The 20,172-nt window shown below is 41.8% G+C and overlaps 1 protein-coding gene across 3 annotated transcripts in view; it reads right to left on the bottom strand.

Annotated features, from left to right (window-relative positions):
- Positions 1–20,172, bottom strand: part of LOC117962445 (seizure protein 6 homolog) — a 129,153-nt gene that overhangs the window by 45,562 nt on the left and 63,419 nt on the right. For all 3 annotated transcript variants that reach the window (XR_004660706.2, XM_034902830.2, XM_034048666.3), the window contains exons 2-3: positions 18,500–19,294; positions 17,675–17,808 (exon numbers count right to left, since the gene is read on the bottom strand). Coding sequence is in view for 2 of the 3 variants with exons in the window: in XM_034902830.2 (XP_034758721.2) it covers positions 17,675–17,808; positions 18,500–19,294 (929 nt within the window). In the remaining variant the exon portion in view is untranslated. The remainder of the gene's footprint in view (positions 1–17,674; positions 17,809–18,499; positions 19,295–20,172) is intronic.

Raw genomic sequence — 20,172 nt, forward strand, 5'->3', positions numbered from 1 at the left:
CAAGCCACAGACACAGAATGCACAAAATACTGTAGCAAATGAAGGTAGGCACAAGGTGCTGAAATGAGAAGGGAAGCCAAACAGACATGGGAAAATGCAGGAGGATTTCACAGTTTTCCATTCTCATGCGGTTCCTTTGACATGTGTTACCAGTTTTGCCGATGCATACAACTGCACTGTGCTTTGCTCCTGGTGCACACTAGTCATCTTTTGTAATGGACAATGTTAAAGGGAAAGTGATTGAAGCCATAGTGTGGCTTTATTCTCTGTTGTATAGTATAGCGCTATTCAAACATACGCCACATTCCTTTTTAAACAAAAGTGGAAAAAAAGCCTCCTGATTGAATGTAGCCATGAAAGTGTTTTGTAGGTTGTTTTTTTTTTGTTTGTTTCACTATACAGTTCCACAGGCTTCAAGATCATAGAAAGCATGATTTGCCAAACTGCATTTAAATCAGTTTTGAAGCTAATCCTCCCGTCTGTGTTTCTAATATTCTAAAACCCAGCTAGTGCTTGAAAACCTCTGATCAGTAATGCTCTTTCCAGGTGTGATTGTTTTAGATTTAAACCTTGCACAGCTGAAGCCTGCAGGTATGGTGCAGGGAAGCATTAAACACAAGCGCAGGTGGAGAGGGCTGCCGTACACAATCCTGCTCTGGCTTATCTAAACACTCATTAGGTCCTTCTTGAAAATCCCTTTGTGTTTTTTACATGCAATTTGTTATTTCCCAAAAAAGCAGTCGGAAGCAGGTTCTTCTCTCGGTTTTGCCTGATGTGATCTATCTACTGAACAGATGACAAGCCTTGCAGCATTAATCACCACTTTCTAAAAGTGCTTGCTGTGTTCTCTTCACATCATAAGAGGCAGGTGTTCCAGACTCTCCAGCTAATAGTTACCAGAAATGTTATTGTGTGAAAGTCACACGTATTCCTTCGTATCACATGCTTGTCATCCCTAATCACGCTGGAACAGTGGTCCTTAATTATTACATTGAGTAGCAAACTGCACACTGAAAATAGCTAAGGCTGAAGCTCTTAGAACTGAACCCTTTGCATTCCTATCCAATCCAGCCATTTCACTATACCTCTCAGCTGACAAGACTCTTTGATATTTCTATCCCGTGCAGTGCTCAATAACCTAGTTCTTCATTGGCAGGTACTGAAGATCAAATGGACCCTCACCCACCCCAATGAGAGGCATCTCTCTCCAGTTAGACTGCACATGAACAGTGTCGTATATTCACATGTACAGGACAGGCAGCCCCCCGTGATTCTCCCAGACGGTGCATTCATACGCTTTCCGTGTTCACAGGAATCTCATTTTGCCATTCTCCTCTGCATTTCCCATTTCATTATCACTGCAATCTCTACATGCGGTTCAGAAAATTGGTTTTAAGCGATGCGCTTGAATAAAAAAAAACACTGTTGTCTAAACAAGACACCGGTTATGTAAAACCGTTCATACCCTGCATTGTATAAATATTTAACAATAACAAAGTCATTGTTGAACTGTCAGCTGCACGAATCTCCAGCGTAGTTATTGTGAGTGCAGTCAAGTTTCAGATCTTACCAGAGTGGAGTATCAGTAGCAGTGTGGAGTAGTGGTTAGGGCTCTGGACTCTTGACCGGAGGGTCGTGGGTTCAATCCCTGGTTGGGGACACTGCTTCTGTACCCTTGAGCAAGGTACTTTACCTAGATTGCTCCAGTAAAAACCCAACTGTATAAATGGGTAATTGCATGTAAAAAAATAATGTGTAAAAAATAATGTAATTGTATGTAAAAATAATGTGATATCTTGTAACAATTGTAAGGTCGCCCTGGATAAGGGTGTCTGCTAAGAAATAAATAATAATAGTAACAGTAACACAATAGTGTGATAAATGTAGGGCAGCACCTTGTTCAATATAAAGCAGATATTTACATAGTAGTTACTTAGCAAATACATGTGCACTTACACATCATTACAAAGTTATGATGCATAGTTACAATGTACTTCATGTGTAAGTACACAATTGTATCAGAAAAGGGTTAGGTTTAGAGCTAGGGTTAGGGATAGGGTTTGGGTTATATCATGCAACACGTTTTACACATGAAGTACATAGTAACTACGCATCATTAGTTACTATGTACTTATTGGGTAAAACTTTTTGTTGTACACATCAAGCAGATTTGGGTTGCATAACAGATTAATGCTCGATCCTGTCTGAACTTAGTTATCCTGGTTTTCGAATGCAGAGGGAATATCATTTCCCGGTAGAAACACAATTACTTTTAGTTTTTTCCTCTGGGTTCCCTACGCTGCCCTGGTTGCACCTAAAGGGATTTAAAATCAGCAGACTAATCTGTGGAGTGATGGTAAACCACAGGCTAGGTAACTGTACTCCACCAGCTTGCCAGTATATGTACAGTTTATATCTCTGCTCCAGAGGAAAGCGCCCCTTACTTATTTGTGCAATATTTTCAGTGCTATTACAGATCTAGCTCTGTGATTTTGATGTAGTGCCCCAATGAATCAGGAACGACTGTATGTTTGTTTTCGGTGCAATTAATGAATTAAAAAAAGCCTTGTACCTCACATATAAAAACTGCTGTGCCAACATCTAAACACACGTCTCTGAGATGAATGAAATCACCTGCTGGCTGCGATCTGTTTTTCTATCTGTTGTTTTTTGTCCCACATGACAGGTAAACATTTAGAACCTGAAACGATTTAAGTGGTGTGGAAATGCGCATTCATTTATTTTAGGACAGTATTTTGTTTAAAAAAAAAATTACAGCAATTTGCATGGAATTTACTTAGCGCACACACACACACACACACACAGACAGACACAAAGATAATTAGGAAGGAATCTGTTTCCTCAATGCAGCTTTCACGAAGCACAATGCTGGGCATTTCCTCCCCATTATAAGCTCCTGATTGTGTTTAAAGGTTCCTGAGACAATGTATGCGGGTGCTCAAGTGTAACTATATGTTTCCTCCACAGTGTGCCTTGTTCATTTGCTTACTGAATGGAGAGCAGTACGTCAGTGACAAAGCCTGCCACATTTTATTCTTCATCATGTCAAGGTTTATGGGGTTCAATGTCAAATGCATTTCGTTTTCAGCTGTCAGAATGGGACCAAATTAAAATGAAAGTGCTTGAATCGATAGAGCAATTCCTCCAGCGTTAGACAGCTAAAGGCTTTGTTTATTATCAATGGGCTATTGATCCCCAAGTCTCCACGGGTGTACTGGCACAGGAAGTGGCAGAAGCAGAGTGTTGCTCTCTGCCCTGTTAGTGGTAGGCACTGGCTGCTGGTGATGCACCACGGAACAAAGTGAAGAGAAACTATGTGGCAAACAGTACGCCAGCATTCTGAGCATTGCGGTGTGATCCTCAGATTGCTGGCAGTGCCCAGGACTAACCACCACTAAACATACATAGCAAAATAAAAATCACCTTTACACAAGGATTTCAGCTTTTTTCAATGCAGGTATTAATGACAGCAGCTAATGACCGATTTCTTTAATAACAGGTGATTGCATAATGTTTGCCAACTGATTACACAACATGGTAGGAATCCTAATTTGTTTTGGTCTGGTTTTCATAATGATACACCATCCCACATATAAATCTATAGTAACTTACAATCCACTGGAAATCAACAAGGATGGCCTTTTAAAATCTCTGCTTGCTACATAAACAGTAGGTACAGTAGTATTTTCATACTGATGAAATCATGTTTTCCAACATATATTTGGAACAATATTAAAAATTAAAAAAACAATAACATATAAATCTAACACACATGTGCGTATAAAATACTAAAAATCAACTTGTCATTTTGTATATGCAGTTTAAAAAAAGGGCTCCTTCAAGTAAACAAGCTGTTAAACAGTGGCATTATTCAAATTTCAGATGGACCAGGTGTGGCATTCATCTGATGAGCCAAACACACTTGGGTAGCCTGTACCACTGAAGAAGCCCTGTAATTCACACTCACAACTACTGCAAATGATACTCCACTATTCCCCTCGGGAGAACAAGGAGATGATATGAATATAAAACAGCATTCATGCCATCCACTGAAAGAGTGCTGTTTAATTTGCCCCCCCTGTAAGTGTGAAGGCGAGTGGTATGTTGGAGAGAGAGGCATGATCACCGAGCCTGACGGGCACATTTGCTTGAGTATCTCGCTGAGATTTAATTTCTTGAGTACACCTAGAGGAATTTTAAATGTGGCATCAGAAAAGCTTTGGAAGCGTCCTCTGCTCCCTTCCGTTCCTGATGTCCTGTTTCACCTCTCCTCTCAGCATTGGCGCTGAATATATAATGAACATCTCTCACTCCTCTCAGTCTTGAACAGACCTCGTGGGAGCCGTGTTCTTCTGACTCCCTCTGCTTTATTCAACTTCCACTCAGCTTCGCACATTATACTGCAGAGGAATAATGTGAAATGATGTGTCTTCTTTCTTTAGTTGTAAAACACAGAGGGAATACATTACAATAATGCTGACAAAAGGCTGCTGCCAGAGGTCTATAAACTTGGCTTTGCATTGCTGGGTTGCAAAGCTCTGGTGTCAAAGTAAGACAGAGCAGCAGGCTATAAATCCAGAACTACTGGCTTAGATCTGCAGCTGAAAACCTGCACAGATGTCATAAGGGCAGCTGAATTAGTGAAGGGTCCTTACACAGTAAAGCCCAGTACATGTGCAATTTACTGTTGTAATGGCTTAACTGTACATAGAGACTGATCTTACAAAATAGTTTGTAAATCCAATCTGATATGAATTAGTTAGATTTAGCAGGTCTTACATTTTTCTAATAAAAATAAAAAAAGACAAACACATTATGATAAATGTTTGATTTTTGAAATGGTATTTTCTTTTTCAAAGCTACAAACCAGTTATCGATCTTTCCACATATTTCAATGATAAATTCAGCAAGTGAGGTGGGGATGCATATTGGCTTTGCACATTGCACTGAAGCTCATAGGTGAAGCCTGTGCAACACTGATATACTTCCCCACCTCACTCCCCCACAATCACCCTTTAAAGAGTCTTTTCAAATTAAATTTTGCTGGAATAGTTTGTGAGCTGGGTACATAATAATCTAAAAAGAAACAACACTATACAGAACACATTTAATAGGTTATGACACAGATAATACGTTTTATATAATACAAAGTAGCCCTTTTAATCTCTAGGTCAAGGAGATGCAGAATCAATAACTAAGAGCCAGGATGAATCAGGAACATAATATGAGAAGACAAGAGTCCTCATCAAAAGAGGCTTAACTAAGACCTCAGTCATCTGTTCTTTACAATGGAAGGCAAGAATAAGGATTGTTTGTTTTAACATTCAATGAAACGGAAAATAAATTATCGTGCGCACAAAGCCAATCTGTGCAGCGAGTTTATTACAGTGAAACACAGGACATTAAATACAAGACCGTTTCTACTTGAGTTCCTTGTTTTTTTCGGATAAACATTTTATTTAGAGAGATTTTCTGAAATATGTTTAAGAGCCTGAAAAGCCAGGGATTTGAAATAAATTACTTTTCTGCATAATGGCATTTGGGTTACCAATTTGAGTGGCTTTAAGATTATACGCTTATCTGAAAACAGTGATTAATTAGTGCTGAGTTTCAATAGACTTAGCTTTAATGGGCTAGTGTACATGCACAGACACAGAGGCCTGGGGAGGGTGGTATGGCTCATGCAGCCAGGCTGTTGGGAAAGCGGTTTCCTGGCTCTCCTGCTGCAGGTTATCAGAGATTTAAAAACATGACTCTCAGCAGAGTGGAGTGAAGCACTAGTGTGGCACTCAATGTACATTCTCTTAGAAAAGAAGGTTCCTTCGAGCATTCTAAATGGAACCATTGGAACCACATTGCATCAAATTTGGAACCCAATCAGGAAATACAAAGTAAACATGTGCTGGATTAAGATTCTAGTGGGGCCAATATGGAAACATGTGCTATTGATCAGAAACTTGACATTAGTGTTATTATTATTATTATTATTATTATTATTATTATTATTATTATTAATTTCTTAGCAGACGCCCTTATCCAGGGCGACTTACAATCGTAAGCAAAGTGTTATTTTGTCCCTGTCCACTTTTGATGTGTCCAGTTGACACCAGTTGGTTTTATAGTGTTTTTACACACACACTGCCCAGATCTCTCAGTACAGTACATCAATCAGACAAAGCAAGCATAAGACCGAACAAATCCAAAAGAAGCCACCCTCACTTGAGTAAAGCACTCAGCATTTGATGAGAGCCTGTTATGAGTCCTGGGGATCCTTACATTATTCAACCAACTAAAAACACTTTTCCAAAGACTTTTCACTGAAATGCTTGTCAAAAAAAACGAAATTGTTTCTTTTTAGCTCTTCTATAATTCTCACGATTTTATTGGCAAGGATAAACATTCGGTTCACTTCTAGATTACACATAATTTCGGGCATATCATATTCATAATTACTATGGAGATTGCATTGCTAGGTGGAGGGTTCTAGTAGGTTAATAGCACAATGATTTTCACATGTCTGTGCATGCAATTTCCTTTCAGACAACAAACCCATCAGATGAGTAAACTGCTTGTTTAAAAACGTAGCGAACATTGATCTGAAGCCCTGGAGCAGCCTCTGCATGCAAAGCTCCATTGAATGAAAGTATTTCCACAGATAGTTGCTTTTTTGGCTATTATTGGAAATGGATAAAGAGGCACATCATTTCTTCATGCTGTTTTATTGCTCCTGTGTTGCTGGTAACCAGCTACAGTTGGGAATTTGAATACATATTAAAATGGTTATACAGTCTTAATACAGCTGAACAGCAGATCACTCACATCAATGCATGAAGAGGCATGACTGTGTCAAGCCACAAACCTTGTCAAAATCTCAGAGGTGCTCCTGAATGATCCTGGGACGTTTACAATCCTATTAAGAGCGTCCAAAGCATGTTTTAAACGTATCATCAAGGCAGCAGCTCAGGGTTACTCAGGTCGAATGTTCATTGGCAACAGGGACAATTAAGGAAGGCTTTGGCTGATCAAAGCAGAAAGCTTATTAAGTACCCTAAGTGCATCTTTGTGTTTTCATGCTCTGAATCCAATTCCTCATGTTGTGTAAATGGATCCAATATGTTATCTGCTAATTGAGCATCAAGCTCTTCAGCATCGACACTCTGGAGAGAGAGGCCATCACAACTGTACCTTTGCCCAAAGAACTGAGTTGGAAAAGTCTCCCTAAACACGTCAGTCTGGGAGATGTGTATTTGGCAAGCGGAGGCTTGTCCGACACACAAGATTACGAAACAATTACAAGAGCGCCTTAGTGTTCTTGTAATGAAGTGGTGCGGATCCTGCTGTTCAACATTAGACTCTGACTAAACAGAAGGCTGTCTGAATGTTGCATGAGCGAAAGTGGAAAGCATGGGGGAAATGGTTGAGATCGAGGTCTTGCTTTTTCTTAAAAGCTTTGTCATCACACTAAGAACCGCTGGAAAACCCTGCAGCCATTAATGTGTCATTAGAAATGGAACAGTTCTATTGATGCTTTGCATTCCACTGTGTGACATCATGCATTGTAAATCAACTCAATGCCTGGATCCTTATTTATTTATATATATATATATATTTGATTGCAAATCACAGATTTGTCTATTGGAGCCCAGGACAGACATATGAACTAGAGTTTTGTTCAGCACACAATTCATATTTCTTTAAATCCAGATTTTGAAGGTGGCTACCCATCTAACTGTGCCTCATAATATACCTCCTCCTTACTGCTCTAAAGTAACTGCGTTACTGCTACGTCTTGCCCAGGAGCTCGGAGGAATCGAGAGCCTATTTGCACAGAGTAGTAAAGTGCTTTTAATTAGGCTGTAAAGGATATGAATAAATAGACTGGGGAGCCAGCATGCAGAGACGAAGCAGAATGAATGAGCTCCAGGGGACTCATTGGATTTGCATTGGGGAAACAAAGCAAATGAGTCCTTCCATCGTCTCTACTGGGACTCCACTATATCTCAGCCTTCAAAAATGAGATGTTACATTTTGAATCAGCTATGACTTTAAACAGAATTGCATCCACACAAACACAGGCTACTCTGTTAGGAGCCCAGGCTAATGCTCAGTCCTGGTTTAATGCAGGTCAGAGCTGGGATATGCATGATGGTATTCCCAATATGAATATGGGAAACACTGAAGGGGGAGTCCTTTTCCATTCACCCCACCCAGTCCCAAACTTTCACAGACAGCTTTTACTGCTACAGGGAACTAGACTGTCCTCAACACAGAACAGAGGGCAGGCACGGATTTGTTCACTGATGTCCAATCCAGGAAGTACAGCCTTTCTATTTGCTGTTGCAATTACAACATTGTGCGACACTGTTCCCAAAATTGTACGTTGATTTGTGATGCTAAGATACTTTTAAAAGAATGAGTAGATACAAATAAAAAGAAGATTTGAGCCAATACTACAACTACTACAATGACTACGACTTCAGTTTTGAACTAGACAGACTGTATTGTTTTGTTATCCCCTCAAGTCCGACCTTGTCTGAAGTTGTTCTTATCTCTTTTCAGATGCCCATTGATAATGGAATGACTCCACTTGGGCAAGACACACTGCATTAACGAGTACCGAGAATACAGACCAGTAGGAGCCTGGAATCCAATAATGTGAATACCACGTGGCAAGGTTATCTGTACCTGGAATGAATGGAGTGCCAGGACCTACATGCTTATACATTATAATGCATTGGGCAAGTGTGCAATGCAGCACTACTGCATACATTACATATTGTACAATGGGCACCGCTGCTTTCTCAGTGTCCTATTCCACCTCCACTCGTTTCTCTCCCTGTTGAAGTCTGACATCACAGGCCATCGAAACATGCCGACAAGCAGATGAGTTTGAAAATGCAGGCAGATTAAGCAATGCCATTTTTGGCCTAGGGCTCTGAATTTTTTATGTAGCAGGTTTTTTTTTCTTCCCCCTCCTGCTGCTGCATTTTGAAAACTCACAGATCAGGCCACATTTTTTTTTAGACAATGCAATTTTAACTGAGACTGGGTCAGAACCGTTGTAATGGCCACTGCCCCTGGACTGGCTTGGCATCCCAGCCCAATGAATTGAGCGTAAAGGCAAGGGCTTGACGAGAGCGGCTAACCTCACAGTTCTAAGAAGAGCGTCCTGCCATTCAACTGAAGAGCAAGCTCTGTAGTGGAGAGACAGGTATGTGCCTCGTGCTGATGTCACTACATACAATGAACTCATTGCACTGCACTATTCACACCTGTGCAGTGCTGTGATCTCAGCTCCAGTCTATTCCAGTATCAACACCCCACCATTGTGCTGCTGTCGCTGGCAATGCTGGGGACTGCTGCTGGTTGATGGTATCCCAGTGGGCATTTTAAAACCTTGGTGCTGTGCCCTTCACTTCACACAATAACATCTCTTTATATCCTCTTGAAGCATCTCTAGGCTTTTTTTTATGACACCTTTGTTCTTTGCAACAGTTTTAGACTAAATCCTTGTAAGCTGTTAAAGTTTCATCCTCACCCTTACAGCTTTAAAGATTGTGGCCTGCCCTCATACTGGCTATCTAGATGTATTCTCTTGTGTTTAAAATCTTTTTGCAGGCTGTTTTCTCTCTGAAGTTTTGACATGCTTATCCTACAGGTTGTACAGCATATATATATATATTTTACACTGCATTGAACTGTACCTAATCTAACCGTTTATGAGAAAACTGCAATAAAAACATGCAGTAAAATAAATTTCTTAAATGCACCACTTTTGTAACATTTTGTTTTTTCTTTAAACAAAATAAAAAGTGGTACTATCTTTGCTCTAGAGCAGAAACGTAGACACTCTGAACCCTCTAGCATGTTGTAAGGGTTGGTGTATATGCCCCCCCAAAAGAAACCAGACAGACGCTCAGAAGTTGCAGCAAGTCTCTGATTTATTGTGAAATCTCCAGCCTGGTCATGCATAACTCTAGGCAGGTTAGTTTCAGGCATGCATAACATTAAACAGAACCCTTCCCTGATTCCTTTACTGGCTTCCCAACACAGTTCCTTCCATCTACCCCTCATATTCCTGCCCCAACCCAGCTGACTCTCTCTGCTCTCAATGCCCTGTGGGGGAGGAGATGCACACTCACAGGGGAGTGCTTACAAATAGAACACCTGAAAGGCTCAGCACGGCTCAACATAGAGGCTCATTACCATGTGCACTGGACACGTCAGCATGGCTGTGCCTGCAGCCTAACCTTAGCAATTCCACTTCGTTTTGAACTAAATGTGCATTGAAGCTCTTGGTTGGTTAATGAAGAAGTTAAGACCATGCTACAGCTGGCACTGAATAGCTCTGCTAGCGTTGAGTTGGCTCTCCTAGCATGTGACAGGTAATTAAAGCTCCCCTATTTTGATTTACTGTAAACGCCCCCTGATCTGATCTAACTGTAAATGGTGACAATGTATGTGCGGATGTCAAGAGGTATGGATCGGGGCTGAGGAGGAATGCAATTGCTTACTGCTTCCAGTAAAGATTACACTGAGCCACGCTGCAGTAGAATCTGTCACTGCTTCCAGTAGAGATTACACTGAGCCACGCTGCAGTAGAATCTGTCACTGCTTCCAGTAGAGATTACACTGAGCCACGCTGCAGTAGAATCTGTCACTGCTTCCAGTAGAGATTACACTGAGCCACGCTGCAGTAGAACCTGTCACTGCTTCCAGTAGAGATTACACTGAGCCACGCTGCAGTAGAATCTGTCACTGCTTCCAGTAGAGATTACACTGAGCCACGCTGCAGTAGAATCTGTCACTGCTTCCAGTAGAGATTACACTGAGCCATGCTGCTGTAGAATCTGTCACTGTCCACATCTCTTAACAGAGCTGATATCCTAGTACAGACTGCGAGATGATGTAAATGTTACAACCCCAATCCACCCGCTGGGCAGCAACACGGCTGCTGCTTAAAGGGGGTCTCAGCCACTGAAACAACTCCATAGCCCTTCCCATGGTAGCTGACGGCACTCCCATGATATCTGAGGCACTATTTAAAGAAGGCTCTCAGTCTGCATGCCTGGCTTTGAGGTAGGCTGTTACGCTTGTAGTTTTCTAGCTCATCTCAATTCAGCAGTGTCTTTGGGATACAGCACCTCAGTCATGAGGAAAAGCAGCTGATTGGTTTAATGACAGGGAGAAGCATTGGTGGGTAATAATGTTAGTTCGAGTACAGCAGTGGAAGTCAGACACACAATCAGATTTATTTCTTAGTATTATATAGGTATGTTTCTTATACAGTAAGATATACAGTTCATAGGGACTGGATTAGCAAAACATTATCTCATTGACTGCACCCGTTTAAGCCTCTTATAGTTTCAGACTCGTGGGGTGAAAAAAAACATCAATATTCTGGCAATTTTGTTTTTGATGTTTGGTACTTTTTTTTTTTTTTAAAGCTGATAAACGGCCATGTTAATAAAAATATGAATCCTTATCCCAATCCACCACACTGCATTCCATGGTAGAAAGAATGCTTGAAAGCATGAAGGAAAAATAACTGAACAACATGCAGAAGCGATGTTTGGTATTCTAGAAATGAGATTTACAGTCAGGTTATTTTCTGGCTCATTCCTCAGTACATACCCCCGGGAGTACCCTTTGTTTCAATGACTGTTTATTCAAATAAACCCATAAAAAGCACTGCTAGTGCGTGCACTGAGAGGGGGTCTCTGATGGAGCATGGCATTGAAGTCATTTGTATTCGTCAGGCAGCTTCCACTGCCTGTACATTTCAAAGACTCCTCATTTTAATGAACGTGCAAGTCCCCAAAGTCAACGAGAAACTAGATAGGAATAAGCTAATGGGGTTAATATAAGCCAGTTCGCTTCCTTCAGCAATATAATCTAGCCTACAACTCTAACAGACTCTATAATGTATTTGCATGCTTTTGCACAACATGGTTTGATAATGTAGATGCTCTGTCAATAATAAACAGAACAGAAATGTAAGTATTTTTGTCCTAGTATTATCTCCCTTTAAAAAACAACAACTGCAACTCTGCAAAAAAGGGCATCTCTGAAGTAAAATCTCAAATGGTACAAACCTCCTGTTTATTCAAATGCCTAGGCTCCTGCTCACTTTAATTTGCCCCACTGAAGTCATGCACTTCGGTTCTGCCGTCATTGGGCAGATGCTGTTCTTCAGCCCATCTGATTTAAGTTGGCTTTTTACTGCAAACAGCCTCTTTAGGAGTCCTAAATAATGCACTCCGAGGCTTTCATTACGCAGTACGATTATATACTATGGGAATGTGTTCCCTTCAAGCTGAGGCTTTCTATATAAATGTGTAGATATCACATGTCAACGCCAAAGGGAATGTAATCAGCGAGTTAGAATTCAGAGTTCACGATGCAGGGAGGGTGTGAAAACTCAAGACGCATGTTACAGTATGTCCTGGATTGCACCTCAGACCAGCACAGGGAGATGCTGGGATATGGTAGACAGGGCTGCCAGCTCGTTGATTTGCATCCTCCTGGGGAAGAAGCTGCAAGTGAAAGACTGTTTGGCTTCAAGGGGTCATAGCCAATGAAAAAATACTGCGCATCTTACCTGTCGTGGCGATCTGAGGTGATGAATCAATTCTGCAGAACAGACTGTGTGGTGTGGTTCATCGTCAAGGATAGTTTGAACACCCTGCAGACTCGTCACGTTAAATCGTGCCTCCCTAATGCTTTGCCCAGCCCCTGTACGCCTCCTCGTGTGCTGAATAAACCGCTATACCGTGTTAACAAAACCTGAAGCCTTTGTATTTATTGTAAAGCCTTTGTGTTTATTGTTTATTGTACCTCTCTGTCGCCTGCAATGTATTTCACAGAGAATAACATGCTTTTGTCAGTGCCTGGTAAACCATGGTTGTTCACCTGTTTCCTAATGACAGCAATTAAAGCTGCTGAGATTGTGATGTCAATTATAAGTGTCTTTTTGTTTCCCAAACATTACACCCTAGGTTATTATACCAAATTTCTACTTGGGATCTCCCGAAGCTTAAACAATCACATCAATTTCACTGCATCATCTCTTTATTTACTTATCTGAAGCAGCAGAGAGGAGCAGCAACTGGCTGTGGTTGAGACGGAAAGATTCTGGCTGGGGACAGGTAAGTAAGCTGGGCTGAGTTGAGTGGGGGACGGAGGGGGGTGATGCTGGGACGCCAGAATCACCGTCGAGCCCTCTTGAGGTGTCGTGGGCTAGTCGACGAAACACTGAGGATGGAAGGTGCCCACTTGAAAACCCCAGAGATGTACCCTACTTAGCTCAATCCAGACGGTTGTCATGCTGATGCGCTGGGGAGGCCGCACTTTGGTTGATCCCCGGAGCCAGCATCGCAGCCGTTGTGTGTGCTGATGCGCCAGGGAGGCAAAATAAGCTGATCCCTGGAGCCAGCATTACACTTCAGCCATTAACACCAGTCAGAAGGATATCTACATCATCATATGGAAGGAAACGTAAATGGATGGAGACGCATATGGATCACATTAGTTTACTGTAAAGCTACGTCTTAGTTGGTGCTTATCTTGGCGAGAGCCGAGTTCAAATCAGCATGAAGTTTTAACATCTACTCTCGTGTAATGGAAATCATGTATTTATTTATTTTATTAAACCTGTTTACAGTTTTGAGGGGAAAAGTAATAACTGTAGCCATAGCAACTGACATGACAGCCTCGTTCCCCCGTCATTATTCTGAGTAATGGCGGAAGAATGTGAGGAGCTATTGCAGGTTCTCATGCTGCCAGATGGGAAAGTTTATAACCAGCACAAAGGAAAGGCTAATAAATATGCCACACTGAATTGCCACAGCCGTGTACAATGCTGAAGCATCAACTGAACTTTACAGAAATAGGACTAAAGATCCACTTGACACTCAGTTACCTTCTGCAACGGTAACTAAAGGTGCTGCATTATAGATTATCTTGACTGCAGAATCTGTAGAGAGCCGGTTGTGTTTTTGTAACTGAAAGGATTTGTCCTGTGATCAATGTAAAAATGCCTTTTGTAATTGAAATGCTCTAGATAACTGCTGTCACTGATTTTAGTGTACAGTGTATGGGGCTGCTAAACCTCCTCATTCTAACATCTCTTTTCATCTCGGAAACCTTTTCATTGATTATGAGTAATTCTGTAGCATGTAAAGAGGACCATGTTATAATCTTACCGTAGATCTTTTTTTGTAACAGTAGTTCGGGTGGGGGGCTGTAAACGTCTTAATTGCTTTCAGTGACGTTTTCATTTTTCTTATGTATCCCTGCCGAACCCCCGCTGAGAAGCCGATGTTTAACCCTACAGCTATACTGCTGCTTTTTTTTTTTTTTAACAGGGATGTAAATCTTGCAGACATATTTTTTTGTAATCGCAGACTAGAAACAACTCACAGCTGAGTTTGTTTTTTTTGTTCTCTGCATAAGCTGTACAAGTTTTTCATTAGGTTGCAAAAATACTCAAAAGTTAGAAAAGCTGAATTTGCAGTAAAGAAAAGAAGAAAAAACAATATCACACTTGGTGCAGCTGCTAGCTTTCAGTGCTTAGGAAGCCCACAGTGACCTGGACTGAGACTGATGCAGAGCTGAAGTTATTCTCCCAAGCAGAGTGTGCTGGGGGGTGTCAGTGGATCAGTGCTGTATGTAGAACACATCCCTCAAAACCACAAAGTCACGGCTTCACAGTGTGTGCGGAGGGCAAAAACCTGGCTGCAATCCGTGTGAAAGCCACATGGTGTGCAGTGATGTTGTGACATCCAAAGGGCTGGATGTCTGTGTTAAAGACCCCTTAACGCCTAAAAAAAAATAGCTGCTGCCTCGACTCAAGGGCACTATTACTTGTCTGCAATAACACTTTGACAAACACAGCAGCATTTGTTTCCCCTTTGCATTCTACATCTCTATACACACACCAGCCATGTTCACACCAGGCAATCGACCTCACAGGAGACCTGGTGCTCGCTCATGGAGACTATGGGTTGCTTTTCTGCGTGTGCCGCTATGCATCGAGTCATTTGCATACCTCAACAGCCTAGGACCAGGCCCTGCCCTTCCACAGCGGGGGATGTTTCAAGAAGAGGGGCTGTAAAAGCACGGCACTCTGGGATATTTAAAATGCTTCTGATGCAACCCTGACAGTCTAGAAGCCTAGAAGCCTCATAATCACACATCAAACTGTCAAATAAATACATGAATGAAAAAATAAATACATACAGTATGTGCGTGTGTGTGTATGTGTATATATATATATAATGTGTGTGTGTGTGTGTGTGTGTGTGTTTTACTAATATAACTGATCATATTAAACAGGCGTCTACCTGTTTAAAGATTAGATCAATACTGATGTCACTATTGGAAACAAAAGCACCTATTTGGATACAGTAGGCAATACAATGTTCTTCAATGCGGTTTTGCCCTTTTTCTTCCCTCTGTGTTAAGCTCTTTAGTCTGTTTATTGGAAACGTAAGCCCTGGTGTAATTAGGCAAAGCGCTGCTGGAGAGACGCTTTAACGGCAGAGTATTAAAATACGTCGTAAACAAACAAAAAGAGCGGACAGCTAATCCATAAGCAATTCATTCTGAGATAAATACAGCGGCATCCTTAAATCTTGAGCACTTTGAATAATTGAAAAAAACAAACCAAAAAAACAAACCCAAAAGGGATATTTATTCCTCCGCTCAGCAGTTTATGGGCATGGACCCGAGGACTCAGTGTAATCCCGGAGACCAGCACTCCCCGGAGCGAAACATGGAGATGCATTTCCAACAAACACTCCTCTTCAATACACATATATTAGACAAACCACCTGGGAGGTCAAAGTGGTAATAGCTATTGTAAATCTCATGATGGTTCTCTTTCAAGCGCCTGGCACTGCCACCGCATCTGAGTAAATCATCATGAAAGAGGGAGCTCAGGCTGAGGACCGCTCGGCAGACTAAACACTGAGTTTATAGGAAGCAGTACATCACTAACTAATGTAGCAATGCATTTATGAATCGGTAATTATAGGAAGCAATGCATCCCTCGCTGATGTAGGAATACATTTATGAAAGGATAATTATTGACTTGCCTATAAACAGCGGTCTGCTCCTTCTTATGCAAATCATTCATACCGACAAAAAAAACAAAAAACAAACATAACAAACAATTAAAAAATAGATGCATCCACAACTTCCACATTCATTTAATATGCAATGGCATGAAAGCAATCCTAAATGATGTCTTTTATGATGCATTATAAAAAAAAAAACCACTTTGGAATAGTTATTGTTTGCTGAATTGAAACCAGGTAAGATGTCCAGACTAGGGGAGTTAATAATCATTCTTTCTTAATGCCTTGGTACTTGCGTTATTTATTTTTGTTGTGCTGAACGTCAATAACATGTTCTTGTGTGTGTGTGTGCGTGCGTGCGTGCGTGCGTGCGTGCGTGCGTGTGTGTGTGCTGGGAAACAGTATGCATTGTAAAGAATTTGAATGATGGGGTTTAAACAGTGTTAACACAATATTTTTCAGATGTGTGCGTTTCTTTTATTTTTTTATTATTGAGAAGGGCTTTCGAGCAAGTGAAATAGCAAGGGTAATATAAAATATGCTCTTCAAAAGAGAATTCAAGTGCATCCTCTCAAATGAGGTTTCATAACAGAGGGTCTGAACGCTACACAAATCCACACTGGCAGGGGAGCGCGCTGATAAGGTTGCAGTATGAAGATGGAACAACAAGGAGCTCAGGTCAACAGAGCTATACAGAAAAAAAGGATTAAAGACGGCAAAGAAGATACAGCTAACATATGCAGGAAGACAGTTCAGACCTGTCAGGGAAACTGCAGTATCCACTGGATACATCTTGCCATTGTTCAAGCCAAAATCCAACCTGGTTACAACTATTGCAGAAGTCCTCTCTCATAGCATTACCACATTAGGAGGAGGAAGGGGTTCGGTTTAAATAAGTGCACTGTTTAACTGTGACGGCTCACCATCTCTATCCTATACTATAGGCTATGTGGTCCAGTGGTTAAAGAAAAGGGCTTGTAACCAGGAGGTCCCCGGTTCAAATCCCACCTCAGCCACTAACTCACTATGTGACCCTGAGCAAGTCACTTGTGCTCCGTCTTTCAGGTGAGACGTAATTGTAAGTGACTCAGCTGATGCATAGTTCACACACCCTAGTCTCTGTAAGTCGCCTCGGATAAAGGTGTCTGCTAAATAAACAAATAATAATGACATGCTGTACTGTGAGGGGCACACCGTCTCTATCCTGTACTATGACATGCTGTTCTTTGGAGCAGTATAGAGTTGAAAGGTCAGTGTTGAAAGGTCGTTTCTGGAATGAGGAAGCAAAACAATTGGAAAGCTAGCAGCAGTGAATGTCAGGGAGAGGGTTAGCTTTGTTCAAGAAAAAATAAAATAAAATTCAAATATTGCCGCACAGAAGAACGTCATAACGGAGTGGTTAAAAAACAAGCACACACACATATTTGCATTTAGAAGTACGTACAAAGCTATAAACAAAGCCTAGCTGCTGTCCTCATGTGAAGCACAGCGTCGTTTTCTTAAACATCCTTTCCTCTTGTCCTGTCACAAATAAAGCAAACCATTTGAGGAGAACAGAAAAGAAGGGCACTGACCTGAATTTCCACTCCATATCCCATGAAGACAGTTACAGCGTAGCTGCAGTCCAGATTAGTGTAGTACAGGAGACTGGAGTATCGTGGGGACTCAATGTAGCCCTCGGGGCCTGTGAAATTGGAACTGCACGGAACTGTAAAGACAACAGACAGAGAATTGAACAGCTTCATAGTAGTGATCCCTTTTTCACTTTCTGTTGGGCCCCAGATTGACTCCTTTAAAGGGCTTGGATCAATAAAGATCTCTTGTCCCCCCAATGGCTGTACTGAAGTGTGACTCAGGCTAAAAAACCTTACATACCTCATTTGTTTCCTGTAATCACTAGCCAGCTAAGAGGAAAGCGACCACTTGAGAAAATAAAATGGTTACGGCTTGATTATGAAGATGTGGCAGCGCATCCGACATCGCTGGCCCCCTGTGTTTTCTCTGCCTCTTGCCGTCTCCTCGGACATCGAACGCATGCTTTCCTCTGATTGCATCTTTGTTAATTGCAGGAGGAAGCACACGCATTCCATGCAAATGAAGGGCTGTGAAAGCACTACTTAAGCCCAACCTTCCCCTGATACAGTGTTTAAATTCAAATTTATTATTGATTTCGAATTCTCCCCAGCACTTTAAAGGGCTTGTCAGGTAAACGGTCAATTAGCACATTTACTTGCCAAGCTGTTTTTGTAAAGTATTGCCGCTGCAGACTGGGTGAAGATACTGTACACTTAAAAGTAGGCAAGTGCCTAAAGATTGATGGAGCTTCTCTATCTGTGATATTGCACTGAGCTATAACACAACAATGCATACACCCGTGAAGAACAATGTGATGTATCTACCTGGTGTCTGCACGGTGGTTATGATGGTGGTAGTGATGATAGTGGTGGTGGTTGTCTCCTCGTCAGTGTCTCCCGATGATGATGTCATTGTTGTGACCTCACTGGCTGTCCCGACGCCTCGCTCAGTGATTGGCTCTTGCACCTCTGTTCTGGTGGTCCCTGCCAGGGCTGTTGGTGTGTTGCTGGTCACCATGGATACCTGCTCTGGATTGGGCTCTGCCGGGCTTGTTGTGAGCACAGGGGTCGGCTGGGTAGTAAAGACTGGCTGGTGGCTGTTTTGAAATACGCCGCCCTGGTGGTCGAGGGTGGTCGTCTTTATGACTGCCGTGTTTAAAGAGTCTGTGGTAACAGCTACCCTCTCCTTCTCCATCTCCATCTCCGGAGTTCCCACTTCCTCTTTCACGGCAACATTTTGAGCCACGGAAACTGCCGCAGCCTCAGCCGTGGTTGGCGCGGTCATCATGGGCGACGTGGTCGCCATGGAGGTTGTCGTGACGATGTCAGAGGACACCGGGGGGTCATCGCTCGTCACCTGGTTCGTTGTCGGGTTTGAGGTCTCCGCCCCAGCACTGAAGAAATGCTCCTGCCCCAGGAAGTCTCTCTTCAGCAGGGTCTCGTGAATGAACTCCTCAAGCAGCGGGTGGTGGTTGTGGAAGCTGATCGGAGGGGCTGTGGTGACAAGCCGCACTTCCTTTTCCGGGTCACTTGTCGTTGATACTGACTTGTGCCCGATGTTCGACTCCACCATACCGGCGGTCTTGCTTCCCACAGAGTTAATGTCTTCATAGTTGAAGCCTAAAAAGAGAGGAAATCAGAGTTAGCCATCTATGTCAGATTAGGGAGCATGTGTTTCAGTAACAAACTAAATAAAAAGCACTGGCACTCAATGTCAAATCTGCGTAAAAGAGCAATTGTTATTAAAATCCAAATAGCATGCTGAAGAAATACTTTGGTCCCTAAAGTTTTAACAGTACTTTAAATACAGAATACAGAGTATAGTGTCAAGAGGGCTTCTTTCTGGCTCATTTCTTCAGCAGTTTGTTTGTTAAACACTAAGAAATCGAAATACAAGTTAAGCATTTGTAATGTCAAAAATATAAACAGCCTTGCAATAATAATGCTGATTCAAAATTCCTAAGAATCTGCTTTACTACTTTCCTGCTAATATAGTTATTGATGGGGGTAAGTACGTCAACTACGCCTGGCTAGATGCAGTATAAGGTCCATAATGATGGGTGCTACAGCATGAAACGGATGTTGAAATTGTGTTAAAGTGGAATGCGAGGGATGTGATCTAAAGGTTCTGCAAATGTTGAATTATGAACTATCGAGGGTCTGGAGTCTTCAAAGCCCCTGTTCTTGTAATTGCTCAACACCAGTTTTGACTCCAAGTCACTTCATGTTTGGCCAATAGGTCGTGGACCAGGACAGAGCCAGAATATCTCAATAAGAAGCAATCTCCAAGCAAGCCTTTCAGAAGCACTCATCAGTAGACTGTTGATTTTCATTTATTTCCCAGCAGATTTTTCAAGCCTATCACACTGTACTTTTCAAAAAAAAAAAACCACAAGAAACAAAATTAATAAAACAAATAAAATAAGATGAGTCGGGATACAGAGCAGATGTAACACTTCAGTGCCCTTTTCAAACCAGGATTAATAAATCACGCACGG

Source organism: Acipenser ruthenus, chromosome 26 (genome assembly GCF_902713425.1).
Source record: "Acipenser ruthenus chromosome 26, fAciRut3.2 maternal haplotype, whole genome shotgun sequence".
Lineage (NCBI taxonomy): Eukaryota > Metazoa > Chordata > Actinopteri > Acipenseriformes > Acipenseridae > Acipenser > Acipenser ruthenus.